The 13061-nt window shown below is 40.4% G+C and overlaps 1 protein-coding gene across 3 annotated transcripts in view; it reads right to left on the bottom strand.

Annotated features, from left to right (window-relative positions):
• Nucleotides 1-13061, bottom strand: part of USH1C (USH1 protein network component harmonin) — a 60327-nt gene that overhangs the window by 22692 nt on the left and 24574 nt on the right. For 2 of the 3 annotated variants that reach the window (XM_074230176.1, XM_074230174.1), the window contains exons 12-15: nt 12282-12424; nt 10495-10560; nt 7463-7587; nt 3846-3922 (exon numbers count right to left, since the gene is read on the bottom strand). In XM_074230176.1, the coding sequence (XP_074086277.1) occupies nt 3846-3922; nt 7463-7587; nt 10495-10560; nt 12282-12424 (411 nt within the window). The remainder of the gene's footprint in view (nt 1-3845; nt 3923-7462; nt 7588-10494; nt 10561-12281; nt 12425-13061) is intronic. The other variant, XM_074230175.1, reaches the window with a different exon arrangement.

The raw sequence follows: 13061 nt of genomic DNA, 5'->3' as shown, positions 1-13061 counted from the left end.
ACTCAGGGTTACATAGCTCATAACCCTGTGATCTGAGGCAACGTTCTTCTTATAGTATAAGTCCAGGAGATGCCAGATAATTTGGGAGAGTTGGCAAATCTTGGCTAAGAGGAACTTCTGACCTCAGTAAGAGAAGGGTATAATGAGCCAAAGCCATATATTTGCATTTGTACAACACCCCTTCTGGCATCAAGGATTCAATTTATCTCTCCTAGCTAGAAGTGAAAACTTAAAAGTATTTTCTATTTGGAGCTAGTGGATGAGAATTTGAAAAAAACAAAACAAAACAAAACAGTAACAAGGCAAAGTTAGAGCTGAGAGCTCCTGGGTTTGTTTTACCCAGAAAGGTTAAGTTTGAAGTTTTTATTTTTAGTAGGGGAGCAGGGGCAAGTCAAAAATTCCTGTTCCTGCTTACTGAAGTCAGCAATGGTAGAGACTTCAACTTTCTTTTCTCCCAGGGGGATAAGGGTAGGTGAAGCTACCTATAGAGGAAGGAGGGTATTTTGGGGAGAGGAAAGACAAGGTCACTCCAGGATCACTCCACAGCACACAAATGAAGGAAACAGCTGATAGGAGAGGTAGAGATGGAAACATAGACCAAAATGAGGAGAGTACTAGGTGGCAGATCCCAGAATCTCAGCTGGAAGAAGTCACCTACTTCTACCACCTGCCTGATAACAGTATCCCTGATAGGGTCTCATTCAGTCTTATGTTTGAATAGTTTTAGTAATAGATTTTTACTAGTTCTGCAAATGAGAACCTTCTTTGCACTTGTTTAGATTCTGAGTCAAGGATATGCAACTGGCTGAAATTCTACTTTTAGGTAGAGGAGTCAGACAAAGGAATAGCTGATGAGTCCCCTCAGATGTCTGAATCAGCCTTAGTCCCTCCTCCTTCCTGCATTAAGAAGAACTTCACTCAGGTGGGTCACAAACATTTTTAGAGCTTCTTCAGTTTTTGTAGGTGGTTCATCATCCTGTTCCCACTGACATCACTGTACGGGCTCCCCTAGTTCTATAACCTAAATAAGATCATCCCTTTTCATTTTCCTGGGTGTCCATCATAAAGCATTTCTGTTGTCATTGGGACCTTTAAGTTAATTTTTAAATGTTAAATGGCTCAATTCCATTTTGGGTCATCATACTTGGTTGACTCTGAATGATTTTTGACTATTTCCAAAAGTCAAATCCACCTCAAAAGGGGTTGTGCTTGTTACCAAAAGGGAGATTTAAAAGAATGTGCTGCAGGCCCTAATGGCAATTCCAGAAGCATCCAGAAATAGTTTGAACAATGTCAGCACTGCTGGTCCCCGAGGAGACTACTTTGAAGTGGCCACTACTCTCTTTAGATTACTTAATTTTAATGTGTACATTTGAAAATTCATTATAGTCATGCCAGGCCAAGGGGAAAACAGTGAATTTCCACAGATAGGGTAACCCACAGGGTAGCTACAGAACATCAAGTCTTTTGAGTCTTTAATCTAGAATTAAGGATTATGGTTTTAACTCTCTTTTTCTTTCCCTACTTAATCCAAATCTGGAATAATTCTTATTTTAAATATTAGTTACTTGTTTACTGTCTCTTTGCCAAAAAAAGGCTAAGGAAAATTATTCAAGGGAATATTTCCATTTTGTAGACATGAAAACTGTGATGAGGGGTGGGGAACAGATATTGACTTGTTCAGGGTCACTCAGGTACCAGAGATCTGATTCTGGAAGGAGACTTCCTGAGACAATATGCTCTAATTTTCACTGGGATATGAGTTTTGGTTACCAATCAGACATTGAACAATAACATAAAATTATAGGGCTAAGTTAATGACAGGAGAGATGATGCCTTAGGGTGGATCTTCAAGATGATATCACCAAATGGTTCAAAACTTCATTGTCTTCAATTGTATCAGCTTTGATAAAGAAGTTCCCTTTGGATGTCTCCAATGGCATGAACTTTAGTTTTTTTTAAGGTTCTTTTTTTTTGCAAGGCAAATGAGGTTAAGTGACTTGCCCAAGGCCACACAGCTAGGCAATTATTAAGTGTCTGAGGCTGGATTTGAACTCAGGTACTCCTGACTCCAGGGCTGGTGCTCTATCTACTGTGCCACCACGCCCCCAATGGCATCAACTTTGGCAAAGAAGTTCCCTGAGCCTCCGAATCTGGTTGACTGCCACAGTTCTGAATCCACTAAAGTTTACTAAAATCACTTCCTATTTATTTATCTTTACCCATCTCCAGTTTGGTGTCTGCTTTTATTCCTTTTCTACTAAGGGAAAATTCTAGAGTCCCACATGCCACCCTTGTCCCTGTTCTTATCAGAATGCTGGGCTGGTAAGAAGCTGGAACTTGAGGGAGAATAATAATAATAATAATAATAATAATAATGTCAATAGATATATAATACTTTTAGGCTTGCAAAGAACTTTAGATATATTAATGCAGTTGATCCTCAGAATCACCCTGTGAAGTGCTCTTACATATGAAGCCTCCCTATCAACCTCAGTGACAGCCCCAGCCATCATGAGCAAAAGTGAGTAATTCAAAGAAGAACATGGCATTAGGAAAGTGATACTTGTGCATAAAACTGATTAAGAGGAGGGGGCATTGTGCAAAGATGCCATTCTCACAATCCCATGTGCATCCATTGACATCACTGGTGAATCATTTAGAGGAAGAAGGTTTCTGGAGAATGTTCACAGTGGGTTCATAGAGTGTTGCCATTTATAGGAGAGAGAAGAGAAAGGAGATTTGAAAGCCCCAAACTCCACAGCAAACTTGGCCCTTAGTTCTCCCCTACCTTTCTGATGGTTGGGAATTTGCCTTCATACCGATAAAACCACCCAAAAGCTAGAAACAAAGAAGAAGTCAGTGAGAGAAATGTTTTCTAGGGTGGTCAGAATGCATCCACTGGCAACGGCTGGAAATCCATTTTCAAGGGAACTTGAAGCATGTGTAATATAAAAGCACAACAGGCATGGTATTAGCAGATCAAGGCCTCTGACTATGGGTCTTGAACTCACCTAAAAATATCTGGTTTGCAAGCCTGGTCCAGGGTAACCACTTGAAGAGCTCTTTGTTATGGAGCCAAAGCCTTACTTAGTTGTATCTGGCTGGCATCAGATGTAGGTGTCAGAAGATCAAAGACTAAATATTGGAAGATGATTTGTGTTTCTTTCCCTAACCCAGAACCAGCCAGCAAAAACAAAGGAAGATTTAAAGAAAAACAACCCCCTCCCTGGTCCTCAACCAGGTGAGCCAGTGATCCAAGAAATGGCTCTCACTGTCTCACTCTCAATGAAAGCATTTGAAAACCATCGGGTCCTACATAGCACAGGGCAAAGTACCTCCATTTCCCCCTTCAGTGATTTTTCAGAATTTAAAGAAAAGACAATGATTAGAGTTAGATTTGAGGGATAAACAGCTATTTACCAATTGGTCACATGGTTCCTGGTTGAGATGCTGCCAACAAGAGTTGCAACTAGGGTGGAATCAAGTGAAGGGCAGGGCAAGGGGTGCAATAATACTTTCCTGAAGAGATTTGAAGGTCATGGAGTCACTGTCTGCTACTCAGAGAAAGAGGCTTACAAAAGGTAGAGTATTCTGGTTCCCTGTTATGGGAGGAGGGATGACAAGAGCCCTAACCCAACAAGGACTTCAAGCTTCTTCTGGGCAGGGCTCACATCATCTGCTCTGTTGACACTCCCCCACAGGGCTAGGCAGTCAATGAACTGGATTATCAATTAGTATATGTTGCCTATTGAGGGTGAGGGTCCCAGCTGACTGTCAGAAGGAAGCAAGAAGCAGTAAGTGTTAGCATCAGGCTGGTGGGGAGCTAAGCAGGGGCTGCCAACCTGCACTCGCTGATTCTTGGTCCCTCCGTCCAGGTCACCGTCATCATGTGTCGAAAACTTCACTGTCTTTTCATCTACTAGGGAAACAGAGGAGGAAGGAAATGAGGAGGAATGAACCCCTGAGATAATTCAGGGCAACCTGGAGGGTGTAGCAAAGAAAACCCATTTTTGGTTCCAAGGGGAGACTAGAAACAAAGGTTTGCAGAAGAACAATGGGGGGGGTTAGAATTAGGGGATAGGGAACTGGAATTGAGAATCCAGGGTTTTAGTTCTAAGCTGATCTGCTCGATCATTGCAGGGTCATGGAAGTTCTTTTAATCATTCAAAAATTATTTTCCTACTTAAGAACAAAAGGACCTAACTCTACTGGCCTTTAGACAATAAAGTCCCTAAATGTGTGAGGAAAATCTTGGGAATCTGGATCATAATTTGGAAGCTGGAGGACAGGAGGCAATCTGAAGATTGTAGTCGTAGTTAACATTGACTCATAGACTTAGAGGAACAAGGGACCTTAGAAGTCATCTGCTGCAGCCTAAAAGTGTGAGGATTTATAGGGACTTGCCAAGGGTCTCTAGACCTTTCTCATCTCTCTTTCCCAGGGTTTCTCTTTCCCTATGGAAGTTCTGAGTTGTTTCCTGCAGGTAGAGAATGGGTGACTTCAGAGTCTGGAAAAGGCAGAATATCTTGGGAATGGAAATGAGGAGGGATGAATGAGAGAGCAACACTAATAACCAAGTGGTAGGATTTGTAATGAATGCTTAAATGAGTGGGTCTCCATTTTGAGAGCTCTTTGGAAAGAATGCTGACATCATCCAATTCAGATGGCTTGGATGGTCATCTCTCTAGAGTGAGGATACCAAGTCATCTCTCTGGGGTTGGATACCAGGCTTTCCTAATATCCTTCTCCCCATGGGAAGGGAAAACTTCTTAAAGGAAGTTGGAACTAAATTTTCCTGAGAAATGTCCTTGTTCCTGCTGTCAGACAAGGAGCAGTTGGATACCCAGCAGGGGAGCCATGAAGACCTCCAGAGAGGTTGAAAGGAAGCCCCCTTTCCAGTTCTATATTATTTCCCATTAGCTCCTAAAATGGTATATTCATCCATAATTCCCTTTTGGGAGTAAACTTATCATTTGCTCATTGGTTTATCATTCATTCATTCAATAAACAATTATTAAGCACCTAACAAGGTGCTATGGCACCTTATTAGGTGCTAAGGATACAACTAGAAATAAAAGTTATTCTCTTCAAAGAGTATAAATTTTGTGCTTATAATCTAGAATAATGAGGCTTCAGATCCATTGCAATTTTTGCTTTTCTCTTGAAACACACATGCATATACACACACACATTCACACACACACACAGACACTAACAGGGCCAATGATTCTGATTGAGGATGGAGATTTTGGGTCCTTATCGGAATGAGTTGGAAAGCAAAAAGGCATGAACTGAGCAGGTCCAGTTCAGTGACTCCATTTCCTGAGTTATTGTCAATCTGGAATTAAGTGGGGGGATATTCTTGGGGATGATAGAGGGACTGCTATATTAGCTCATATCAGCAATCTGCAGGAAGCAGCTGCTGTGACCCTTGTTTACAGCCCTAGAAAACATTTATCCTGAGCAAAAAAAAAAAAAATCAAACCCAACCCAACACTTTACTTTCCCTTTCCTTCCCAAGAAAAGCTTCATTTGGTTAAAAATTTAAACAAATAAATGTCCAATGAATGGATTTTCATTTTGTTTCTGGCAGAGCACATATATGCAGGAGCCATGGCTGTCTCTAAGAAGAATGCACTGAATTTACCTAGGATTACTTTCCTGGGAACCAATTAAAATCGATTTCTCCTCTATTAAAGCTCTCATTTCACTCATGAAAACAAATTAGCTTTAAGTCTTGAGAGCAAGTCATTCATCTGGAATTTATCACTGGCCACATCCCCAACTAATATCAAACACCACTGAGCATGAGGCTTGTGAATAGAGGTTTTGTCTTTCAGAGATGAAGCCAACCCATTATCAGGAGGGTCTGAACTATGGGTTATTTACAATCCAGCAGCAGGAATGGGTGAGCTCCTAAATCCTCATGGTCATGTACCCCTGAAGGGGTGGGGTATACTATAGAGTCAAGGACCTGAGCATATCACGTGGGCAGCAGCCCTGTCTTAGAGATGTACAACCAAAGCTCTTGGGGACAAATTCACATCATGCCCCGAGGAGGATACTGAGTCTGAAGAAGGCTGGGATTTTCCCATGCCAACTAAAAATAACATTATTCACAGCTGCAGGATAAGAATAAAATCATAGCCCACAGTCTTGGAAGATTTCTACAAAGTTAACATTAGTCAACGCTGAATTTTCCTTCTTGACTATCTTTTTTGTTTTCTAATCTCCAAAGTTCTGAAAAGACCATTTTGAGTTTGGAATGCCATTGAATGGTTTTTCTGAATGACTGAAGGGATAGAAGGAGACCCCAGGTCTAGCCTGAGGTGGACATGGGTAGCTCTGCTCATCTCTAAAGACAGAAGGGAGATCAGCTAAACTAAGGGCTAAGGACAGACTTGGAGGGAAGACCCAAATTTGTATAGGAAGCTACACAATCATTTAGGAACAAAGTTTTCTAAGATACTAGGTCCATCCTCCATCATGAAAAAACTGCTATGGATAACTATGAACTAGAAGAGAGCATAAGATCAAAGACCTAGAGATAAAAGAGGCCATCAGGTTCAACCCCCTCATTTTACAGATGAGGAAACTGAGTCCCAGTGTGATACAGTGACTTGCTCAAGTTCATATGGCTGAGTTCAGATTTGAATTCCAGAACACCAGGGCAATGCTTTTCTATAATGTTCTTTCTGGGTTGCTAGGTGATGCAATAGGTAGAGTTCTGGGCCTGGAGTCAAGAAGACCTGAGTTCAAATATGGCCTCAGACACTTTCTGGCTATGTGACCCTTGGGCAAGTCACTTAACCTCTGCTTTCTACTAAGGTTCTATTCCTAGTTTACTCCAGGATGGAAAGTGTACAAGAGAAAACATTGACTAAGGAAGCCAAGATTTCTCACTGTGCCCTAAAGCCTATGATCCTGTGGCAGCATTTATTCCTCTCTTTGCCTTCAGCTGCCATCTCACTGCTCTCCATACAGTTTACTGGTATGCAAATGACCTTAGAGTAGATTTATAAAAAAATCTTTTTAAGGTTAGACAGGTGCATAGAACCCACTCTTGTTTTGGGGGGGGGATTTTTTTTGCAAGGCATTGGGGTTAAGGGATTTGCCCAATTTGCAGCTAGGTAATTATTATGTGTCTGAGGTCAGATTTGAGCTCAGGTCCTCTTATCTCCAGGGCCAGTACTCTATACACTACACTTAGCTGCCCCCTCCCCCAATAGGATCCATTCTTGCTTGGGACACAGAGGTTTTAGGTATGCTGTCTACCTACACACTAGGATTGCTTTAGTACCTAAGAGAAAAGACCTGCAGAACAACAGAGATTCATGGAAACTAAACTATCACTGTTCCCAGCCTTTCTTGGAAATGACTGGCCCAGATGAACTCTCCTCTTTCTCTTTCCCCACTGTTCTCTTCAAACCACTGCCCCCAAATTTCCCTTATCACTTACACTTTGGCTTGCGTGGTGGTGGCGGGTGCACCTCTGCTGTGATGGTCTTAGGCATCAGCATCTGGCCCTTTGTGCCCCATTCTTCTTCCCATTGTTTCTTGAACCTTTCTTCATCTTCTGTGATCCTAAAGGACCAACAAAACCACCCTGTGTGACCTGGGCAAATTAATAGCTTCTTACCCTCATCTTCTACTAGTCTATGGGCTCTGACTTTTGAGAATATTGGTGATCCAAACCCCACCAAAAACGAGTTGACTATATCTGGGTTAGATACTTCAAACAACATTTATAAAACACCTTCCATGTGGCTTTAGAGGCAGAATGAAACAATGGATAGAGAAAACAATGGAGCCAGAAGACTTGATTTCAAGACCTACCACTGACACATACTGTGATGCTAGACAGGTTACTTAACCCTTTAGTTCCCTCTAAGGCAAACCTCCAAGATTGTAAGCTTCAGATAAAGTACTGCACTTTATTGGGAGATGGAATTCCCTAATTTGGGAGCTCTCATACTAATGGAACCAAAATTCAAAGCTCTAGCTCTCCTTTCTTCTGGGTTGGATACTGTCAGACACCATGCTAGCCCAGAAGAATACAAAGATACATATAAACTACCAAGACTAGAAATAATAATAATGATGATGATAATTAACATTTCTGTAGATTGCATAACTTAAGATTTGCAATGCATTTTACAAATAGTATCTTATGGGGACAGTTAGATGGTGCTGTGCCTAGAGTACTGACCTTGAAATCAGGAAGATCTGAGTTCAAACACAGCCTCAGACATTTACTAGCTAGTGTGACCTTGGGTAAGTCATCTAACAGCAATTGTCTACCCCCCCACAACAAATATTATCTCATTTTTATCCTACAACAATCCAGAGAAATTATAGTGACTATAATTTATATATTACATATAATTTATAGATGTCCCAGGTCCTTTGACTCCACACCACAGAACCATGTTACTCTCAGAACATTTCTGATAGTTTCTGACACTGAAAGTAAGTGATTTGTCCAGGGTCACACAGGTATTAAGTGTCTGCTGGAGGTTTTGATCTTGACTCTTTCTGACTTTGGACCTAGCACTCTGTCCCCTAATAAAACTAATTTACATTTTACTGGTAGAGAAGTTTTGTTCTATTCAAGAAGCCATGTCTCAAGAGCATGTTGGCCTGATGCTTATCAAGTGTATACAAGTGGAATCTACTCAGCAGAAGATAAGTTCTCTGAAGGCAGGAGTTGGTTCAATCTTGTCTTTGTGGACTCATCACCTGCCACAGTCTAGCACATAGTGGGTATTTTGAATAAAAGTCTGTTGAATAGAAGTGAATTGGCTTCCCTGTGGTACCCATAGTTTTTCAATGCTCTAGAGGAATTTCTTGGCACTGAACATATTTAGACAACTAGGGAGGCATGGTGTGGTGGGAAAGGTCTTGGACTGTGAATTGAGAGAGGCTTGGACTCTAATTCTGGTTTTGTCATTCTTTGCAAGACCCTGGGCATTTCCTTTATGTGGGTCTCATTTTCTCCATTTGCAAGATAGAAGAGTTAACTAGCAGATCTGCAAGCTTCCTTCCAGCTCTGAATTTGGGACACATGCTAATGAAGGATATGGGGTTTGTACACAAAGGAGTTGGGCTACTGAAGCAGATTCTAATGAAATATATGGTAATGAGATACAGCATCAGGAAAGAATTGCAAAGTGACAATATCACATAAGCTGTTCTTAGGAGGTGGCACATTTTTTGGGGGGAAGGGAACAGTAATTCCAAGACTTCTATCTCTAAATTTAAATCTGAGGCTCAAGGCATCTTGGAATCAGCATCTTTCCAAATTAGTAAAAACTATGGGAGGATAAGATGATGGTTAGTATGTCTGTGACTCCCCAAAAAGAGATAAAACAAATCAATCCTTTCTTCTTAGAATCCCTCATTCTAACTTGAGGATATTTCTTCCTTCTCTCAAAACTCAGATCAGAAGCACTGTCAATGAAGACATGGTAGAGATAATCTGAGATCCCAATACCTTGAAAATCCAAAGTACAGTATGGACCATGTTCCCAGTTCTACTTGTGAGTGGTGGACCTGAGCTCACAGGGGAACTAGGTGAGGGTGGTGCTTGAATTTAATCCCCACCGGCTGTCCACCATAACTTTTCCTTCATAACTGGGTGCCCAGCACACAGTCCTCAGGAGAGTCTAGATAGAGGTGGTCAGTGTCTCTAGCCCTAGTATGCAGTTACTTTTCTTCCCTATTCTGAGAGGGGCAATTCTTTTCTTTCATTCTCCAGAGTTAGGGCCATTAATTCTGTTTCAATTGTTCCAGAGAGGACAGGAAGTAGCAACTTCCCCCAATATATTTTTGTAGGGTATCAGGTAAGCCTGGCTGCTCCCCAGACAACTGTTGGTTTAACCCTATATCATGTCACTTATGTTTGTTGACAATCCAACTAACATGAACCAAGGGAAATATTTGACTAATGGCTGACTGGGATAGTACACATATATAGATCCTGCTTCCAGCTTCCCTAGTCTGGGATGATTCTAAACCAAACAAATTTTCTGCACTTGATGCATTAAGCAGCCAGTGGCCACCCTGTAGGTAAATCATGTCCCAAAACAATTTCACCAGAATAGCTAACAAGGTTCTCCACTAGGGGATAGACAAAGCTGGAAATGACCTCACAGGTCATCTAGTCAAACTTTTTCATTTTACAAATGAGGAAATCAAGGTCCAGAGCGGGCAGGTGATGTAGCATGGGATAGAACTAGAATTTGAATTCACATCCATTGAACCTATCACCACATAACACTGACTACTACTCAAGGGGTTCAGTGCGACTCAGCTTTCAATGTGGGACTTTCAGAAAATAACAAACAACTCCAAACTGAAAACAGGCACCTGCAAGACCAATTATACCTCCAAACCAAGGCGACTATTCTTTAGACATCTGAATGAAGTTTTTATCTTTCCTTCACACAGGGACATACACATACATGTGTACAAAGAGTCAAAGGAACTCACTGCTCTATCTCTTTCCGATATCTCTCATTCTCTTCTGCAGCCTTCTGCGCAATCTCCTTCTTCCTCCTGAAAAACAAGAGCAAAGTTGGCTCTAGAATATCTTATGTTGATCTAATTATTAACATGAGAAAAGTAGTAAGCTCTCCCCTCTCAAAATTTTCCTCTGGGGATTCTCTGGTCAGATTCAGGCTTTGGGTATGCTGGAAGGTAGACACCATTTCAAATTAGAAAGGGAAACGACCTGTTATAGCTGAAAAATGAGTGGACTTGGTCCCATCACCTGAGACTCAAGGAGGAGAGGGGTTTTATGGATCTGGTGTTGGGAAAGGGACAGGAAATAATTTTGTGGCTACAATCTGGAGTAAAGAACTCAGCTGAGGACTGCAGTAAGTAGAGATAACCTCTTATAAGGAAGATAATATCTCCTTCCATAGTGCTTTCAAAACTAATGTTTTTCTTTGCATGGCCTGGGTTAGTTATGCCCCCTGGAGGTGGAGAGATAGATTAGATGACCACCATCTCTCATAATCATTGGCAATACAACCAACACTAACCTAGGGAGAGGTTTGGGTTAATGTTTATTTCTTATCACCAGCTCCTTTCTCCATAGAAACCTAATGTCTCCAAGTTCAGTTTTTATTATAGTCGGAAGATGGAAGAGGAAAATTTTGCTTTCTTTCATATTTCTAGAAGTTTGCATAGTGAGTAATATATAGTAAGTGCTAATAAATACTTAATTAATTGATTATTGAGTGAATAAGTGAATAAGATCCACTTTTGATTGGCTCTATACCTGCATAGGATAGTGCAGTAATCGGAGAATTTAAGTTAATATAGAAAGTTAATATAGAAAAGTAAAAGAACTGCTTGAAATCTAAATGGCCAAAGGATATGGACAGGCAGCTACTTCTTAAGGAAAGAAAGTCAAGCTATCTATAGTCATATGAAAAAAGACTCCATATATTACTAATAATTCAAGAATTTCCCATTAAAGCACCCCTGAGGTTCTATCTCACACCTTATAACCTATTAGGTCATTTCAGATTCACAAAGTTAAAAAAAAGAAAAATACCAAATAATGATGAAAACAGATACAAAGATGCACTATGAATTGGACCAGATATTCTGGAAAGCAATTTGTAACTATTCCCCCAAAGTTATTGGATTGTGCATGCCTTTTAAATACAGCGATATTATTACTAGGTATATACACCAAAGAGACCAAAGAAAATGGAAAATAACTCATATGTATCAAAAAATTTATGACATCTCTTTTGGAGGTGGCAAAGAATTAATAGGGGTGACAATCAATTGAGATGATATATAAATAAACAAACAAATAAATAAATAAACAAAATTAAATAAATAAATAAATAAAAATATAAATAACATAATTGTGCTCTAAGAAACAAAGAAGGGGATGGTTTCAGAAAAAAAACCAAACATACATGGAAAAACTTATGTGAACTGATGCAGAGTGAAGTGAGTAGAAGCAGAAGTACAATTTATAATAATAAAAACAACATTACATTTCAGGAGAATGCTGATCAACACAATGATTCTAGGTGATTGATGTCAATAAAGAAAGTTGGGTCTTCTGACAGAGGCAATGGACTAAATATGCAGGATGAATCACACATCGTTGGACGATACCAATGTGGATTTTTTCTTTTTGCTTAATTTTGAATATTTTTTTTTAGTAAGGTTAGTGGGGGAGAAAGAAAAGATCAAAGTAGGTAGCAAAGGATCCTAGTCCCAGCCCTTGCCCCTGAGCCCTCTGTTCTCACTGTCTCTCTTTCTCTTGCTGCTCCTGGAGGATTTTATTGGACTCCATTGCCAGACGTTTCTGTAGCATTAGCTCTTGCCGATCCAGCTCTCGCTGCCGCACCTCTGCCTGTCGTTCCCGCTCGGTCATGAAGAGCTCTCGGCCCTTTCAGTGTAAGGATAAATGAGATCAACTCCATGGTGATCAGCTTGTGATGGAGTGCCTTCTCAGTTCCCATGGGCATTCATGCAACCCATGCTTCCCTACTTCAAAATGTTATCATTATTGCAAAACCAGGGGGATAGGGAGGGACATGAGACTAGACTTTCAGCATGCAGTTGTCAATATTATTTTTCCCTGACTCATCATCAACTTCCTCCTAAAACCCTCTCCTTTTAATTTCCCCATCTCTATTGATGTTGTTGCCATCTTTCCAGTTACTTGAAATAGTGGAGTCTTATTTGACTCCTAACCCTAACTTCTCCATTTCTACTAATGGTTAAGGGGCAAATGTTGTGGGACATCATATAGCTGTGGGACACATTGAATTTGAAGTTCTGTCATGACCTCCAGATGAATGAATGAATGAGTGAATGAATGTTGATATATACAATTAGATTGTTGAACTAGAGGCCTGGGGATAGTAGAGGTATAAATATATATATATATATATATATATATATATATATATATATGTAAATTATGTTTTATAGAAGTGATTATTGAAGTCATGAGAAAAGGTAAGATCCTCCCAGGGAAATATTGGAGAGAGAAGAAAAGAGGAACCCATCTTCTTTCACAG

This window comes from Macrotis lagotis, chromosome 3 (genome assembly GCF_037893015.1).
Source record: "Macrotis lagotis isolate mMagLag1 chromosome 3, bilby.v1.9.chrom.fasta, whole genome shotgun sequence".
Classification (NCBI taxonomy): domain Eukaryota; kingdom Metazoa; phylum Chordata; class Mammalia; order Peramelemorphia; family Peramelidae; genus Macrotis; species Macrotis lagotis.
Note: the sequence above shows the minus strand (reverse complement) of the source record. Positions and strands in the feature narration are given on the sequence as shown.